A 17,032-nucleotide genomic window follows, 5' to 3' on the forward strand; every position below is an offset into this window, starting at 1 on the left:
AGTGAAGCCAGCGTGAAGTCGCTTACACCAGCCAGCAGGGGGCGACTCCTCTGCTTGCTAAAAGAAGTCTGATTGCGTTCACAAAAAAGTCAACCCAACATTTTCCTAAAGAGTGTCGGCCCGTTAACAGCAGAAATAGACATGTTCACAGCCTGGAACAAACAGCATTTCTATAGCTAACATCCTTGTTCGTGACAACCGTACAAAGGATGATTGTTTATATAACACAGCCATTTAAATTGTATTAAGGCTAAAAGCAGGGGTAGATTATGGCCGCTTTAAGTGACAGGTGGGTGCTGTCACAGAACAGTCCGCGGCCCAGATGTCTCTAAACATTTTTTTGGATTATCTGGTGGTCAGGAGAAGTGAGGCGCTGCCGAGACGGTAGCCGTACTGAGCTTCAAAACTGCTGATCGGTAAACCTCTGGGTGACGTCATGGGAGGTTTGTTCATCTTTGTTTACAGTCGGTGGGTATTCTGTAGTGATACGGAAGAAAAATGTCACTTTTGACGTCATGGATTATGCAAACTAATCACAGCAGCCTCTTTTTATTGTCACCATTAACCTCCAACTCTCTGCAAAACATCAGTGTGTAAGTTTCACTTTCCCTGCCGATTCTACGCTCAGTAAATATTTATTCCTGCGATGTGAAGCCGAGCACGCAGCATGTGAAAGTGTGAATGTACTCCGTTAAGTCTTCCCGGGTGGAAGACATTAAAGTTTAACCGCCTGTGTGTGTGTGTGTGTGTTTCCGTCCAGGTCGCCATGCAGAGGACATTTTCGGAGAACTGTTCAACGAAGCCAACAGCTTCTACCTGCGGATGAGCAGCCTGCAGGAGAGGGTGGACCAGCTGGCCGTGAAAGTCACCCAGCTCGACTCCACCGTGGAGGAAGGTGTGTGCGCTTTATCAAAGGGCTGATTTATGAATGAAAAATAAGTTTGTCCTGGTGAGTTTCTCACATTGCATGGAACAGATGAGACCCTTTAACAGACGGCTAGGATGAGTTGTCATCTTTGTGTGTTTGTTCAGCGCTCTGGATTATTAAATGTGTTGTTCAGGAGCAGGGGCAGCTTCTGTGTGTGAGTGTTTATGTGAGTTTGAGGGCTTTGGAGGGAGGACATTTGAGGGGAGTGAGGACGTGGAGGTCAGGGTGAAGGGGCTGTGCTGCTAGTCTTGTCAACGGGAGTCCTCACAGAGATAGAATGTGTGTGTGTCCCCATCTGCCTGCTGCACACGAACAACCTGTTCCACTTTCTTTGTTTGATGTCTGTCGGCTTAGCGCTTGTTTCCATATCTGTGTGTGTGTTTGTGTGTCCATGCGTGTGTGTGTTTGTGCACCATCTGAGTGTATTTAGCGAACAGACTGATGGAGGAAACTCTCTCTCAGACACATGCGCCTCTAAAAGGCTTTTACGTGTGTGTTTGTGGTTGTTTGTGCAGCGTGAGTCACAATCATTATCTCCATCATTAAGCTTCTCGTTGTCTCTGAAGGTCAATTCTCTTAATGCAGTAATTGATAGGCCTGCACAGACACAGACGCACATTCAGGGTTTTTTTTTTTTTTCAGGATAATTTTTTGGCCTTTATTCAGATTCAGGGGATGACATGAGGTCTAACCAGTTGGTACTCGCAGGATTGCAAAGGTCCGTACGGTGGCCCTGGAGGCTCAGACTTTGTGGTGTGAGGTGTTCATCTTCATCTTCCCTCTTCACCCTTTTTCCTTCTCATCCTCCTTTACTTCCTCCATCATCCTCTGCTTCCCTCTGTCTATTCTCTTTACTTTGAAAAATAATTCTTCTTCATTCTCTCCATTTGTCCTCTCGTTTTCTTACTTTCTTTCTCTACTTTTTCTCCCTTTGCCTCTTTCTATCCCTCTCACTCTTTCTCTCATGTCTTTCCTGTTTCTTTATTTCCCTCCCCCCTCTCTCTCTCTGTCTCTTTAATTTAGTTTTTTGCTTCGTCTTCGCTTCTTTTAATCCTTCTTAACATCTCCTCATTCCTCACTCTGTCTCCTCTCTCCTCGTTCTCTCCTCTCAGACTTTCTCCAGCTCTTTCTTCCTTTCTTCCACCTTCCTTCTTTCCCTTTCTGCCCCCTTTCTCTTCCTCTCTCCTCCTCCCACTTCTGTTTCTTCTCCTCTGCTTTCTCTCTTCCTCTTTATTCTCTCTCTCTCTCTCTTTGCCGATACTGCCTCGTCATTCTGCAGCACAGCGGCCTCAGACAGTTAACGTCAGATAGAGCAGCACAGACGGGGGATGAAAAGGAAAAGCTCAGCAGTCCTCCGTCTTATCCTTCTCTTCCTCCTCTCTTCTTCTCCCACTCCTCCTCCTCCTCATCGTCCACTCGCTCTTTCATCCTTCCCTCTCTTCATACCGCCTCCTCCTCCTCCTCCTACACACAAACCACTCGTCTGTCCTTTGTTTCCTACCACACATTCGCTCTCTCATCTCCTCTGTCTTCTCTCCTGACGCTCGTTTCTTTGACTTCTCTTCCTTTCACCACCTTTCTCATCCCTCGCTCCCACCTTCTTCCTCTTTCTTCCTTTTCTTTTTTCCACTCGTGACAGATGCATGTTGAATAGCATACAAAGCAGGAGGAATGTAAGGAAGGAGGAAGGGAGGAAGACAGTAAAGCAGAAGGAAAGGAGGGAACAGGGAAGACAAGGAAAGAGGGAGGGAAGGAAAGAAGGAAAGAGTTGAAGAACAAAAAAGAAGGGGGAGTTTTTTTTTTCATTTTTAGAACATTTTATTGATGCAATCTGAAACAAAGAAGAGGGAATGGAAAGGAGGAAGAAAAAAGAACAAACACAAGAAAGAAAAAGGAAGCAGGAAGGGAAGATAGAAAGATTAGAGAAAGGAAAGAATTTAGGGAAAAGGGAGGAGGAAGGAAGAAAGACAGAAAGAAGAAAAAGGAGGACAAAAGAGGGAACTGGTTTGTAAAGGCTGTAAAAATGCAAAAATCTTAAAACATCTATAAGATTTGGAGCCACCATTTTCCTCAGTCTTGGTGACACCAGTTGGCTCTTGGAAAAAATCTTGTAATGTTTCTAATCTTTTTCAAACTGAAGGAAATTCAGCTTCGTGTTATGACATTATCACTTTGCTTTGCCGCACAAAAGATATCTCCGAGTTCTCTCTCTCTCTCTCTCTCAGGTCTTTGCATCGCAGTGAAAAATGAGCCAACAGCGAGGAAAACTCAACGCCCACAGGGTTTATGTGCCTGCTTTTACTTGGACGGCACTCATAAAGTTTCCTATAGGATGCTGCACAGACGTCACACTGACGATTAAACCGTCCGTGTAAATTCCAGTAAATGTAATCGTGGAGGTTTGCCCACCGTAGAGTCCTTTAATCAGACTGTTTACTGCACTAATCTGGTGATTAACAGTCATTAACATGTTTGTGTGCATGTAAACGTGCAGAGAGGCAGGTGGATGTTGCAATCAGAGTGTAGCGCCGGAGAGGATAAAGAGAAAGAAGGTATATGGTCAGAGAGAGAGAGAGGTTGAGTGTGCTACAAAGAGAGAGAGAGAGAGAGGAGGAGAAAGGGAGCTAGAGGTCTCTTTGAAGATGTGTCTGAATGAAAGTTGCATTAGCTGCTAGTTTTGTGGATTATTCATTTGGCCGCAGGGACAGAAGCTTAGGAAGGAATGATCAAACAGCGAGCAGACAGGAGTGTGCTCTGCCGGCACATCCTGCACACACACTCACAGATCAAACAGCCAATCGCCCTTCAGTCTCTGAAGAAAACGTCTTTGCGGGGCTTTAACCTAACAGTGGCTCTTCCTATCTGCCTCTTCCACAATTTGTCCTGTTAGTCAGACGTGCACACACACGTATCGATGCACGTCGTCCAGTAAATCACTGCTAGAGACATATGTCACACTGACACGGTTTAACCTCATTATGAACAGGACTGATGTGCACTGATCCTGCCTGTGTGTGAGTGTGTTCTAGCCATCTGCTTGATCCTGGATAGCGCTGCGGTGCCGTTAAATCTCCTCAGGGGTTAAGGGATTGACACACATACATATAGTAGTATTTTCATCTCACTCTCCCTTTCTCTCTGCTGCTGTCTCACACACAAGTAACACATTACCAGGCTCCTGTTATCATAGCTGCAGAGTGTGTGTTGTGTGTGTGTGTGTTGTGTGTGTGTGTGTTGTGTGTGCACATAAGACGCTTGTTAAGCCAACGCAACAAGCTCCAAGACTAATCTGTCCCTGCTGTCCTATTATCACCTTCTTGTGTGTGCATGCATATGTATGTGTTTGTGTCAAACGCTACAGGAGCTGTACGTCTTAATCTATATGCATGTGTGTTGTTGGAGAGATTTAAGTTTTGTTTTCTCTAATTGATGTTTGAGATAATTATCATCTATAGACTGCAAAATTACAGCAAACTGTTGCTGAGTGCTAATAAGTGTGCTCCACAAATTAGTCTACTATGAAGCGTCTAATGAGGCGGTGTTGCCTCGTCGTGTTTCAACTCCTCCACTTCTGCCTCCGTAAGCAGTTTCCTACAATCCCAGAATGCTTTTCAGCAAAATCCATAACTCTCAGGGTCAACGTCACATGAGTGAGAGTGACATTGAGGGTCTGGGAACGCTCGAAAGGGACCAAAGACAGAGTTTAGTAGCTTCTACATTAGCAGCAAACATCACGTTCTGCTGCTTTATGTTTGTTAAGCTGAAGGAGGAAATGTTGTTAAATCTTCCTGTTGCAAGAAGATGGAGGAAACGCAGAATGTTATGTCCTGATTGTTTCGTTTTTAACGCCATTCTCGACTCAGAAATATTCTTTCTCACCACGCTGAATGGCACAGTCGTCCTCAAATGTATTCATCCCCTTTCATGAAAAAAAAGCCAAAATTCACAACAGTCACTGAAATAACTAGAAACTGAAAAAGTAATAATAAAGAAAAATGTGCTCAATTATAATGCAGTGAAATGAGACATTGCTTTTGAATTGTGGTTGAAAAGAATAATTTAAAAAACTGTCCAGGACACATTAGAGCCCTTTGCTGATGAGCAGTGAAATCAGAACACCTGTCAACAGGTGCAGAAGTCTGACTGAGAGTTACAGAAACACCTGATTGGCTCAAAGGGCTGTTCAACTAAATATTAGTTCACGGGTCCCATCATGCTTGTTTGCTTGTTTTTTATATTTCTGTTGAACCACAATTCAAAACCAATGTCATGATGTTCATTAAATTTTTATTTATTACAACTTTTGTCAATTTCAACTTATCTCAGTGACTGAAGCTGTTTTTTTCCTTCTTTAATGGGAGGCTATGAAAACATCCGAGGACGACTACATGATTTGTCACATCACAGCTAACCAATCCTGGTCGAACAGGCAAATTAAAGAATATGATTCACGATACTGGGGATGAGGTCGTTGGTACCAACACCACTGAAGTTCTGTGTTTCTCGTTTAGCACCACAGCAAAAAAATAAACCGATGAAAAGAATTTATTTCAGCATCAACTTTTTTTTGGCAGGAAAAAAACATGACATGGAGTCTTCAAGTGATAGAAGAAAAAGTTACGATCATTTTTCTTGAAAGCAATTTGTCTCCCAAAAATAAATCAGCTCAATAATACAAATAATTAACAGTTTTACTTTACCAAATCAGCTACAAATATATTTATTTTACAGATGTTTGCTGTTATTTTTTTTACAGCTTTCACAGTTTTTAAAATGTTCTAATAGTCTGCTGTTTGTTAATTGATTTATTTTTGTTTTTGCGACGTTCAACAGATGCAGCTGTTAACAGCTGTTTCCTCTGGTGTGACACCGTTTGCATTCTTTCCTTTGGACTTTCGTTGTCCAACCACCTTAGACTCTAAATATCTTCATCCATGACTTTTGAGGACTTTTTTTTCCCACAACATGCAGCCGACCTGTTGCTCCTTTTGCCCTCGCTGATGCCATTCTGGAGAAATCACAATCTCCAGTAGGCCGGCTGAAAATATGTATGGTCACATTTTTCACATTTTCGCTCCCAGTGGAAACTGAAGGCTTGAACTGCACATCAACAGATATTTGAAATCAAAAAATGCTCATTCACAGATTCCATATTTTTCAATGAGTGATGCCGGCGGAAGTCATTTTAAGAATTTCTAGCCAGATAATTGGATTTTTCATGAAGAACCTACATCAGGCCGAGCTGTTATTCACTGCAGAGTATTTTTATTCTTTAGTGAACATATCTGGAGGGGATCTTTAAATTACCAATGGAGTAATAGGACATGATTTTAAGTATTTCATCTATCTGCAGTGACCAAGAAGTGTTTCCTCTTTAGTAAATATAAAGAAAAAATAATGAAAGTGCATCTTCTCGTTTCCTTACTTTAAAAGCCTGATGATGATGTCGTCGTCATTATCAGCATCGACTGATGAAGACTCCAAAGTAGACATTTGTCAGGCTAAAAGTTGACAGTTTTTATAAAAAGCGTTGCATAAAAAATAAATATGGCACATTTTACACCAAAGTTAAAGTAGTTTTCTAATTCTGCCCATTTGGAAGTCATTGTATTTTATGTCTGCACCTGCCATCACGACAAAAGGAGGCGTAATTATCTATTATACAGGAGAGCCTTTCTCTATAATTAGCAGGTATCAGTATCAGCCAAAATGAGTTGGAAAATACTGGCACATCGGATTTTGGCAAAAATCAAATATGCTGCGTCCCTGTCCTGGTTCTCCAAAACGATCATCCTGCTGAAAAATTGAAGCAAATACAGCAAATTGTCCAGTCGGCAAAACGCTGTCCAGTTTTCTGTTTTGGGTGTTTCATGAAGTTTATTTGCATTAAACTAAGAATTAAACCGATATGGCCTTACGAAATGTGTTAACTAAGAGCAGTAATAAGAGATTATGCTTCCTGCCTTTAATACCACAAATCCTGACTTGATTCATGACTCTGCAGACCAGAGGTCAGAGGACGGCGCTGCGTGTTCAGGATTTAGTCGTCGCTGCTTGAAGAAATAAAACAGCCGTTCTGAGGGATTATGTCGTCAGATACCATTAAGTGTACGATTCTGGCCTCGTCGCTGAGTTGTTTACTGTGCCGCTAATCCTCACTTAAAACTGTCCTCGTCTGCTTCCAGTCTCCCTGCAGGACATCAACATGAGGAAGGCCTTCAAGAGCAGCACCATTCAGGACCAACAGGTGGTGTCCAGGACCTCGGTGCCCAACCCGGTGGTGGAGATGTACCACCGCTGCGACAAGCCTCCGCCGCTCAACATCCTCAGCCCCTACAGGTCGGTCATTCGCTGATCCTTCTGGGACGAACCTTGTTTGTTTTTCCCTCTTTGTCACTGGCTTTCTTCTCCACAGGGATGACAAGAAGGACGCGCTGAAGTTCTACACTGACCCGTCTTACTTCTTCAACCTGTGGAAGGAGAAGATGCTGCAGGCCACCGAGGACAAGCGCAAAGAGAAGAGGCGACAGAAGGTACGCTGTGTGTCGGTCCGTTGGTGTGAGCTGGAGGATGGAAGCGTGAGTGTGGGTCTGGAGATGGAGAGCGTGACGGGACAGGAAAAGAATCTCATCTTCTGCTTTAATTTGCTGATCTGTTTTTTCTGGCCCAGTTGTGTCATTTTTGCGCTGTTATTTCCGTTGATGCATTCCGATCTTACTGTACTCTCACCATTTAGCTTTGCTTTGTTGTTTAATTGGTTATTGATGCAGCAGCAGCTGGGCGGGCTCATTATCCAGAGACAGAGGAAGGACCGAAGGGGAACACAGCTCCTACTAACTTTATGTTCAGCACGTCCACCTAATGAGCCAATGTACACATATTTATACAAAGCTGTGACATTAATGTCAAAGTGGAAAAGCTCAGGAGGAACTAATCAAATTACAGGCAGCAGAAGACTTTCCTCACAAAGCTGCTATTTATGGATGCTGTGGGATGCCATGGCAACGACAGCAAACCAAAGGAGTAACCTCCCAGCCTGATGCGGACGTGGATGTTTCTGTCACATAGCTGGAGCAAAACAAAACGTCTTGTTATTGGCAAGAACATATAATTGTTGCAGTTACAGGCTTGTTATGCAGCTTGAATGTCACTAAATTAATTAATGTGTCTTAAAAAATGTAGATGTTTATGGTTCGATATTTCTACAACATCGGGCCTGTTGCCTGTAATTATGAAAATAGTTCCTCTCATTTAGTCAGAATTAATGCAGCATTTTTTAAATAGTGAATAAAACTTCAAAATAGCACATGTGGGATCACCCAGCGGCTAATTGGCCTGAGGGCATGGACGATGAAAGCAACAGGTTTTCACCATCACACACATAAACTCCCACCTACCTTCGTATTTTCTAATTCTGGTAGATATGTGAATATTAAACAAGTAAAAAAGGTCTGTTAGCCAGCAGTTTTAATGATATAACACCTTATCGTACACGAGTATTAAAGGGTAGAAAATGATAGAAAATTAAACAAAAGTTAAACCAAATAAATCAGAAACACACAGATTTATAGAACACAGATCACTAAGGCTGACAAGAGATGAGAAAATTAAAAGCATGTAAGAGATAAAGCGTGCAATAAAATAGAAAAAAAAAAGATTTAATATTAAGTGAATAAAAGTGCAGACAAGTTTAATAAAATACAGCTGAACAGCAGCAGCGAAAAGAAGAGGGCGACGCACTGAGTTCAGGATTATTTTAAGTCTTATTTTGATGCAAAGATTCGAACACTAGCATGAGAATGAAGCACAACAAAGAAATTCAGGCAGTGGTGTTTATTTAAATGTCAGAGAGCAGTTAGATATTTATGTAATATTTGTGTTCTTAATAGTGAAATAAAATAAACGTGCAGTTCTAGTACACGGCACGAGGATGATGGAGAGAATCCAGCCGTAGGCAGAGTAGTAACTGCTGACTTTTATTTCTGTGTAAACTCTTGACCAGTTTTTAGGCGTTCATACTAATTAATGACACATTTCACACCTGCAGTTCGGTGCTATTCCCCTTTGATTTAACGTCTTCTCTCCGTCGACAATCATTTTTAAACCCCCTGAACAGCTGCTGCTGTATATGTTTGCTGCACTCTGTCAATATTTCTGTTGAATTTAATGCTGCTTACATTTTTCTGTTCCCTCCCTCCAACCTGGTAAAATTAAAACTCCCCTCAGAAACAACCTGCTTTAAGTTTTCACTCTTGAAAAAAAAAACAAACGTCAACAGGTTTGTACAGCCGAGGAAGCTGCAGGAGGATCCTTCTCGACCCTCTCCTCCTCCTCCTCCTCCTCCTCCTCCCTCCTCTCTCTGATTTACCTTTAGTTACGTCGAAGACACTCCCCCTCCTCCTCTTCCTCCTCTTCCTCCTCCTCTGCTCAGTCTAACACACCAGCTTGTCTCTCTCCCATGTTTCCATAGGGCTGTCCGGCCCACCCTGACAGGCCCCACTCCAGACAGGCCCCACCCAGGAGCCCCCTGTCCATCTCTGTAAGACAACCCCGACCCCTAACCTGCCCCGTCCTGCCCCCTCCTCCACTTCCCCCAAACATACCCCACTATTACACATTACACACTGACCTATCGTAGAGGATGTCTGAACACAGGTAAGACACATAGAGGCACAGAGGGAAACACAAATACTCAGTGACTGTAACTGAACAACGTTAAAAGACACAATCGCACACACGCACTCCCTTCTGTTTGTGTCCGTGTGTGTCATGTCGCGTTAGCTTGCCACCTCACCGCCTCTCTAACCCTCTGTGTTTGGTTTGGTCCTGTGTCCCCACACGTTCTGGCTCTGTCGTCCATCGTGCACTAGTGTGTGGGTGTTGCCCAATAGTGACTGGTAGACTAGTGTGTGTGGTTGGCTCGATGTGAGTTGCCCCATGGTGAAGGAGCTGGTGATGGGGTCCAGTGTTTTGTTTTATTTTTTTCCCTTCTGCACCACATGAATCAATAATCGATGACTGAGTCTCTCTCCACTCTTCTGTGTGTCTGTCTTTGTCTCGTAGGAGCAGCAGAGGCAGGTTGAGGATCCGGGCAGAGAGGTGAAGAAGGTCTGTGACGCTTCTGCTTTTCATTACCTCCCTCTGAAACAGGCGTGAACTCAGCAGTTGATTAGCAAATTAAATTCATTAGCGGCACATTAAAATGAATCGCTTATAGCACGCTTTAATGTACAGATGGGTGATGAATTAAAGGATAAATGAGGGTAACGAATGCAGATGCTTCCACACAGGTGCACTGCGTGGTGCAATTAAGCAATCAACATCCAATAATGCTCTGTGGCACGTATAGCGATGCTCAGCATGGCCAGCTGATTGTGATTCTATGTCAAGGTAACAAGAGGAAAAGATCTTAAAGATGCCGTCTGGTGAAAATCAAGGCTTTTACACTGTTAACATACCCATATGCTGGAAGAGAACTTTAGTGAGACGGTTCCTTGTTAGGGCACAGATGGCAGGAGCTTCAGTCACAAAGACTGCTCAGCTGGCCTCAGTAGAAACATTTACAGAAAAGACATCTGGATTTAGCTCTATGGGAAAGACATGTTGTGATCCCAGCGCATGTTTGATGACTTTATGCAGTTTTCAAGGAAATATGGAAGAGAAACTTCCTCAGGTGGCTGAGAATGACTTCTCTGGTCCCAATTTTAATCAGGTTTCTGGATATAAACATCATATGCAGAGTTCAGAAACCTGGACAAGCCCTCATCCTGGTTTTATGCTCGCTGGCGTACTGCGAAAGAAACTGGGGCACTTGTTGCATGTATAGACCGACATCTTATCCCGGTTTTTAACTGCTGTCGACTACCTGTGCAGGTGCAACTTCAGCCAGAACCACAAACCAAGCAACATCTCCCACATCTCCTCTGGTTTAATGGGCGGTTCCCTAGTGCTGGTCAAAGGATGCTTTACTCACAAGCACATTTTCTCTGTGTTACTGGTGATAAGGTGGATGAACCAGTTCTGCAGCATGATGTTGGTATTTAACAGCATGAAGCCCATTTCCAGCTGAAGTGGCCTCAGTCAGATTAATTTCAAGTTAGACGAACTGTTTACAGTCGTGTCCGATTAAATTCACCAGCTTGTGTTGGAAGCATCCCAGGTGCTGAGCAAACAGCACACAGTCATCAGCAAACAGGGTGCTGGTGTTTAGCATGTATGCTGGGACATGAATACCCAGACTTCTCTGTTTGTCCATGTAAACGTCACATCCTGAATGTATTCACCACCAGAGTAGGTTTCATAACCTGGATGCTGGTGTGCATGTAAACACGCTCATCGTCGATTCAGGACATGAACAACTGTGTCAGCAGGAACAGCCAGTCGACAAATACATACAGAGGAATATTATAGTCGGGCTGCAGAGCACAAACCTCTCATTACAAAGATGAATGCGCGTTTCAGGTTCAGTGGTGCAAAAACCACAGAGTCTGGTGAAGCATAGATGTGGGGAAAAAAAGTGAGTCATCCTTCACCTTATTCTGGAAAAGTGTGTGAGGGGCAGACCGAGAGAACAGTACAGGCCTGAATGCTTAACCCCTGCAGGGAGGCGGCTCTGTCAGGCTGGAGGGCCATGGTTTGGGTCCACTGGTAACCTCAGAGGGAAGAGTCACTGCTAATCAATACCAAGAGCTTCTGAGTCATCACCTTTACCCTGATGGGGGGGCGGGGGTCTCCACCCATCCATGGGGCACGAGGGGTCACTGAATGGTTTCCTGAAGGTGGTGTGAACTGAATGTTATAGCCTTTGCAATTATGGAGGATGGCAGATTAGGTACTAATGTGTTTGACGGCACTGTTTAGAAGAATGAGGTTTCATCCCCTTAAGTGGAGTTTTTAAAGATTTGGAAAAACATAGCAGCACTTTCCGTTGTTTTTTTTTTCCTTCAAGTTGTCACTCATCTATAGTTGTAGGCAGGTAGTAACAGTATAAAATATGTCTTCTTAACTACAGGTATAGCTGTTGACAAACACTGAACATTAATATTGTAGGAAGTAGGGGGACTTAAAGGTTACAAATAAAGAATCTAACAGCAGCATTTAGCACAACAAAATTCATTTGATTCTTTTAAATTCTTCACGGCCTTCGTCGTAAAAAGGCAGCCAATAGGAAATATATGTTTATGCAGCAAAATGAACTGTGTTAACTTATAGAAGCCAGACAAACATCTGGACAGGAGGCAGCTTCCAACATCGTCATTACTGCAGCACTTACAGTTTTCATCTATTTGAATGCATCAGTCTTCTTCGAGGGAACTCCTGCAGTTCTACCTGCACATATCTGCACATCAGAGACTCCAGATAGCATCAAGACCTTTAAGTTTGTGCAGCTTCTAACAATCTGGCTTCCATTTACTTCCTTGATACTCATGAAAGATCATTTTCAGCTGATGCTAATCTCCACAAGGCTCTTTACGATCATTCTTAGGTCACATATCAGCACTTTTTAGGTTTTTAATCAGGACATGTGCTGTATACAGTCTGACACTGATGTAGCTAATGTCGATGTGTGCACTTCAACGTGGGCGTACACGTTCATAATTACAGCATCAGCAGCGACTGCAGAGTCGAGCGAATCTCAAAGATGCTCCAGAAGAAGCAAATGTGACGCCGGTGTTAATGGAGGCACAAAAAAAAGCTGAGCGAACTCATCTTTTCCTGATTAAAACTGAAGAGCAGAGGACGTTGTCAGTGTGGAGAGCTCTTAATCACTCTAAAAAACATCTCCAGGAAATGTATATTTAAGCCATTCGGTGAAGTAGAGACAGTCAGACACTCTTGGGTGTCTGTTAACCCGTTTCCTAATGGGGTGGAGGAGAGGTGCAGCTGTGCTAATTCTCCGTCCTGCATGAGGAGAATGTTGATGTAGTACAGTAAGCAGCTCAGTCACCAGACTTTCAGTGTAAAACTAAAAAGTTGTTTATGAAGTAAGAGACATGACTTGCAGAGTTTTTATTGTTACCTTACCAGTGAGTGAGTGTTTCCCTTTCTGCTGGTTTACCTTTGCAGGTGCGTAAAGCTCGAAACCGGCGTCAGGAGTGGAACGTCCTGGCCTACGACAAGGAGTTCAGACCAGACGCCAGACTCACCCCGTCTCCCTACCACGGCATGTCCTCCGAGGGCTCCCTGTCCCCCGACAGCAGGTACCAACTGTTGCTATACGAACCCTCTGAGGTGCTTTAACCAGCTAAGACATCACATGATTGTCTTTGAGGTTGAGGTTTATTATGAAAAATAAAATAAAAATAACCAAACTGCTTTCAGTGTTTTCCTCAGCTGTAAACCTCTATAAATCCTATTTGTGTGATAAAAATAATATATAATGTGCAGATGTTGTCATACTTCACTCAAACTATTAGAGTCACACACATTTAATCCCAGAACTGTAAAACACTGAGCTGTAACCAGAACCACCTGACTGCCTGGATCGTCTGAAGCTCTATACCGCCCTCTTGTGGACAATGGAACTCAGAGCACGTTAAATCATACTTGATGTGGATTTTACAGCATCGCATCGAAACCCTCATAAGAACAGATCAGATTAAAGTTTAGAGGAAAAATCAATCACCGTGGCAGCAGAGTGGGATGTAAGAATCTGAATATTAGGATGGAAGCAGAATACAAATCCAGGAAGAGAGGCGGAGGAAAAACTATGAATTTAACTGAGTCACTGATCAGTTATCTGTGATCAGGGCCGTTATTTTCTATCTGGATGCCACACATACCTGACTGTGATGCGTTTATGTGTTTCCATCATTCCCAGCATTTTTTTTCACTTTCACCTGAACTGGACTCTGTGTTCCCTCCACCAGATCAATGGCGTCCGACTCCTACCCAGCCAGCCCCAACCACCCCTCCACCCAGGCCCCCAGCGCCGCCCACCCCCCCGACCACCACGCCAGGGACCACCTCAGCGCCGCGGCCCAGACCCAGTCGCTGGATCGGGGCCTGAGGCCGGTCAACCAGCCTCCTGCAGGGGCGGCGGCAGCAGGGCGGCACGCGGCCTCCCTGGGCAGGACCCCGTCAGGACACGGGGCCCAGCCCGGAGGAGATCCGACAGTCAACGGGCCGAGGCAGCAGTCGGTCAAGGACTACCGGGCCGGGCACGGGTACGTCGCCTCATAGAGATATTGATCTATGTTTATATCATCTTTGTGGTTCTTTCTTCCTCCCTCAGATGAGATAATCAATTGTTTTGAGTTAGTTTTAGTTTCATTTTTGTTATTAACAACTTTTAATGTTAGTCTAGAAATGTGTGGCTGTTATATGTGTCTTTATTATTGTCTTTTGATTTCTTTTCTAAACTTCTTTGTGTTTTATGGAAAGCACTTTGATTTTACTTTTGTCAGAAGGTGCTGCATAAATAAACCTGCCTTTACTTGAGTTGTTAGAGCGATATGGACACAGTTGTAGGTTTATAGGATGTTTTTTGGCTTGAATGCTTCTAGTCTGGAAGCAAAATGAGTGAGTGAGTAACGATGGCCAAGCTAGTGTCCCACGTGGAAAACTTTTGTTGCTGCAGGACAGAAACACATCAAACAGTGACGAGAATGAGAAAATGAATCTTAAGTTTCGTAGTACCGTGCAAAATCAGTTTCAGAAATGATAAATGAACACAAGTACTGTCTGAAAACGTAAATATCATGGAGTGTGTTGCAGGTTTCTGTTGGTGCAACAGAACTAAAGATGAAATGTCATCAATACAAAACAAAAAATATATTTGAAGACAGTAAAAAGGTGAAGCTGGTTTCTGGTGCAGCGGGCCTTGGAGTGTTATTTCAACAATTTGGAAAAAATAGTTTCTTGCCAAGAGGCAGATGAGACAATCGGTGCCACTCTCAAATTTGTCGGTTAAATATGACGCTTAGCTTAGCATAGCCTAACTTAGCATAGCCTAGCTTAGCATGCTAAAGAGGGTAAACAGCTCACCTGCCTGTTAACCTCCCACTGATCCACTGGATATTACACTAACTTTGCACCCTCTTCTCTCTTGTCTCCCCTCCCTCCCCCCCAGCGGTCAGCCCTCCACCATCCCAGAGTACTACATCCCCCCGGCGCCTCCCCCGCCTCCCCCCACCATCCCCTCTGCCCAGACCGCCTTCGACTCCACCACGGCTCCGCCCTCCGCCGCCGCCTCCGCTGTCCCCCCGACCTCCTCCGCCCTCTCCCGTCCCTACTCCCCCTCCCCTCCTCCTCCCCCGGCCAACTACGTGCCCTCCCCTTCCCACCCACCCTCAGGCGCTCCCCCGGCCGCCCCTCCGCCTCCTCCTCCCGGAGCCCCCGCGGGACACCCGGCTCACCCTTCCCCGCCGCACGCCGCCGTCGGTCAGGCGGCTGTGGACGCGGCGCCCTCCACCAGGAAGTCCACCATGCTGGGGATGATCCCGATGAGCGACGCCCGCTCCGACCTGCTGGCCGCCATACGTAGAGGTGAGTGTGTGTCACTGGAGCTCAGTGTGTTTGTATTAAACTAAAAATATGGGTGTCCTCAAACACCTAACACTGACATCACAGTCCACCCCAGCCCCCCCCAATCTACCTCACATCCACCTACTGTAAACTCTATAAATGTGCAATATCATCAATGACCATGCTGTGAAATATTTTTCTAAATTCATACTGTACATATAACTTATACTGTATATATAACTTTTCTTATTTTATATTTAAATCTCTTCTATTTTTTATTTTTTGCTCTTTATTTTGTTCTTTATTCTATATTGCACTGAAGGAGCTGCTCTTAATCTCATTGTACATGTGTATAGTGACAATAAAGACATTCTATTCTATTCTATTCTACCTCTGCAACCAAAACACCCCATAATATTTTCATTTGTAAGTGTGAGTTTTGTTTGATTTCAGGTAATTTACCTTCTTTTTTTAGTAAAAATTAATGTTGTAAAAACTAACAGATGAAGTAAATTAAGCGTCATCCATCGCAGATTTCTCCTTTAAAGGTGTAGCTTAAAAAAAGGCAGATTTTATTCATATTGCTCATTGTTAGAATGTTAAAAGTGTTTCATCAGTTTACACGCCAACATGACATCTAACGGCAGTGTTTGAGCTTTGGTAGCAGGTCATGCACAGCTCTGTCAGTATGTGTAATATCATATTACATTTCATTTTTCTATGATTGTGTGTGATGTTACTTAGTACCCAGCTTACTTGCCACTTTTATCTCACTTATTTAAGTAATTTCAGTCTGGCATTGTACTTATATCTTATTGCTTTTTAGTTTTTAGGCAATACATTTCTTATGTTATATCATTTGTTTTTTTTCTGAGCAATATCTGGCACCAGAATTTCCTTCAGGATTATTAAACTTGTATCTCATCTCATCTTATCCCAAATTCCCTCCTTCCCTCCCTCCCTCCACGTCCTCCCCTCCAGGTATCCAGCTGAGGAAGGTGCAGGAGCAGAGGGAGCAGGAGGCCAAGCGGGAACCCGTTGGCAACGACGTGGCCACCATCCTGTCGCGCCGTATCGCCGTGGAGTACAGCGAGTCCGACGACGACTCGGAGCTCGATGAGAACGAGTGGTCCGACTAAGCAGAAAATAAAAGAGAACGAGGGAGAGATGGGGGCTTGGTGGGTGGAGGTCAGTGTGAGGGGGAGAAATGTGACACTGAGGTGTAAATGAAGGGATCTGATTAGTTTTAAATGTTCATCATTAACGTTTTAACGAGAAAAAAGTTCAGTAAAGATCAACCATGCGTTGGCACACGTGCTCCAGATGGCCTGCTGCAGCTTGTCTCAGCAACAGGTCCATCTTTTCAGCTTGCTTGGTTGCCCCTGACGACGCCTATTCTTGAACCGAAAGCCTGGAGGTTTTTTCGCGTCCAACCGCTCGGGGTGTTCGGCACAATTATCGCACCATTTAACACCCTCCCGCCCCCATCCGCTCATTTTTAACCTCTATCGCTGAGCCGTGAAAACAAACGCCCCGACTTCTCTCTCCCTTCATACTGGTGTGGTAATTATTAGCAATATTCCAGGCTCTGGAGCTGTAGGTAGGCGGGCCCCCAGCGAGGACGGGGGCGATGTGTTT

General features: G+C 44.1%; 1 protein-coding gene across 1 annotated transcript in view; it reads left to right on the top strand.

Annotated features, from left to right (window-relative positions):
- Window positions 1-16,533, top strand: part of LOC103363022 (wiskott-Aldrich syndrome protein family member 3) — a 19,828-nt gene extending 3,295 nt beyond the window's left edge. The window contains exons 2-10 of the mRNA XM_008289597.1: window positions 761-895; window positions 7,114-7,267; window positions 7,344-7,461; window positions 9,399-9,467; window positions 9,992-10,036; window positions 12,995-13,128; window positions 13,798-14,088; window positions 15,000-15,415; window positions 16,376-16,533. Of these exons, the coding sequence (XP_008287819.1) occupies window positions 761-895; window positions 7,114-7,267; window positions 7,344-7,461; window positions 9,399-9,467; window positions 9,992-10,036; window positions 12,995-13,128; window positions 13,798-14,088; window positions 15,000-15,415; window positions 16,376-16,533 (1,520 nt within the window). The remainder of the gene's footprint in view (window positions 1-760; window positions 896-7,113; window positions 7,268-7,343; window positions 7,462-9,398; window positions 9,468-9,991; window positions 10,037-12,994; window positions 13,129-13,797; window positions 14,089-14,999; window positions 15,416-16,375) is intronic.
- The last annotated feature ends 499 nt before the right edge of the window (window positions 16,534-17,032 follow it).

Source organism: Stegastes partitus, unplaced genomic scaffold (genome assembly GCF_000690725.1).
Source record: "Stegastes partitus isolate 25-593 unplaced genomic scaffold, Stegastes_partitus-1.0.2 Scaffold625, whole genome shotgun sequence".
In the NCBI taxonomy this organism is placed as follows: domain Eukaryota; kingdom Metazoa; phylum Chordata; class Actinopteri; family Pomacentridae; genus Stegastes; species Stegastes partitus.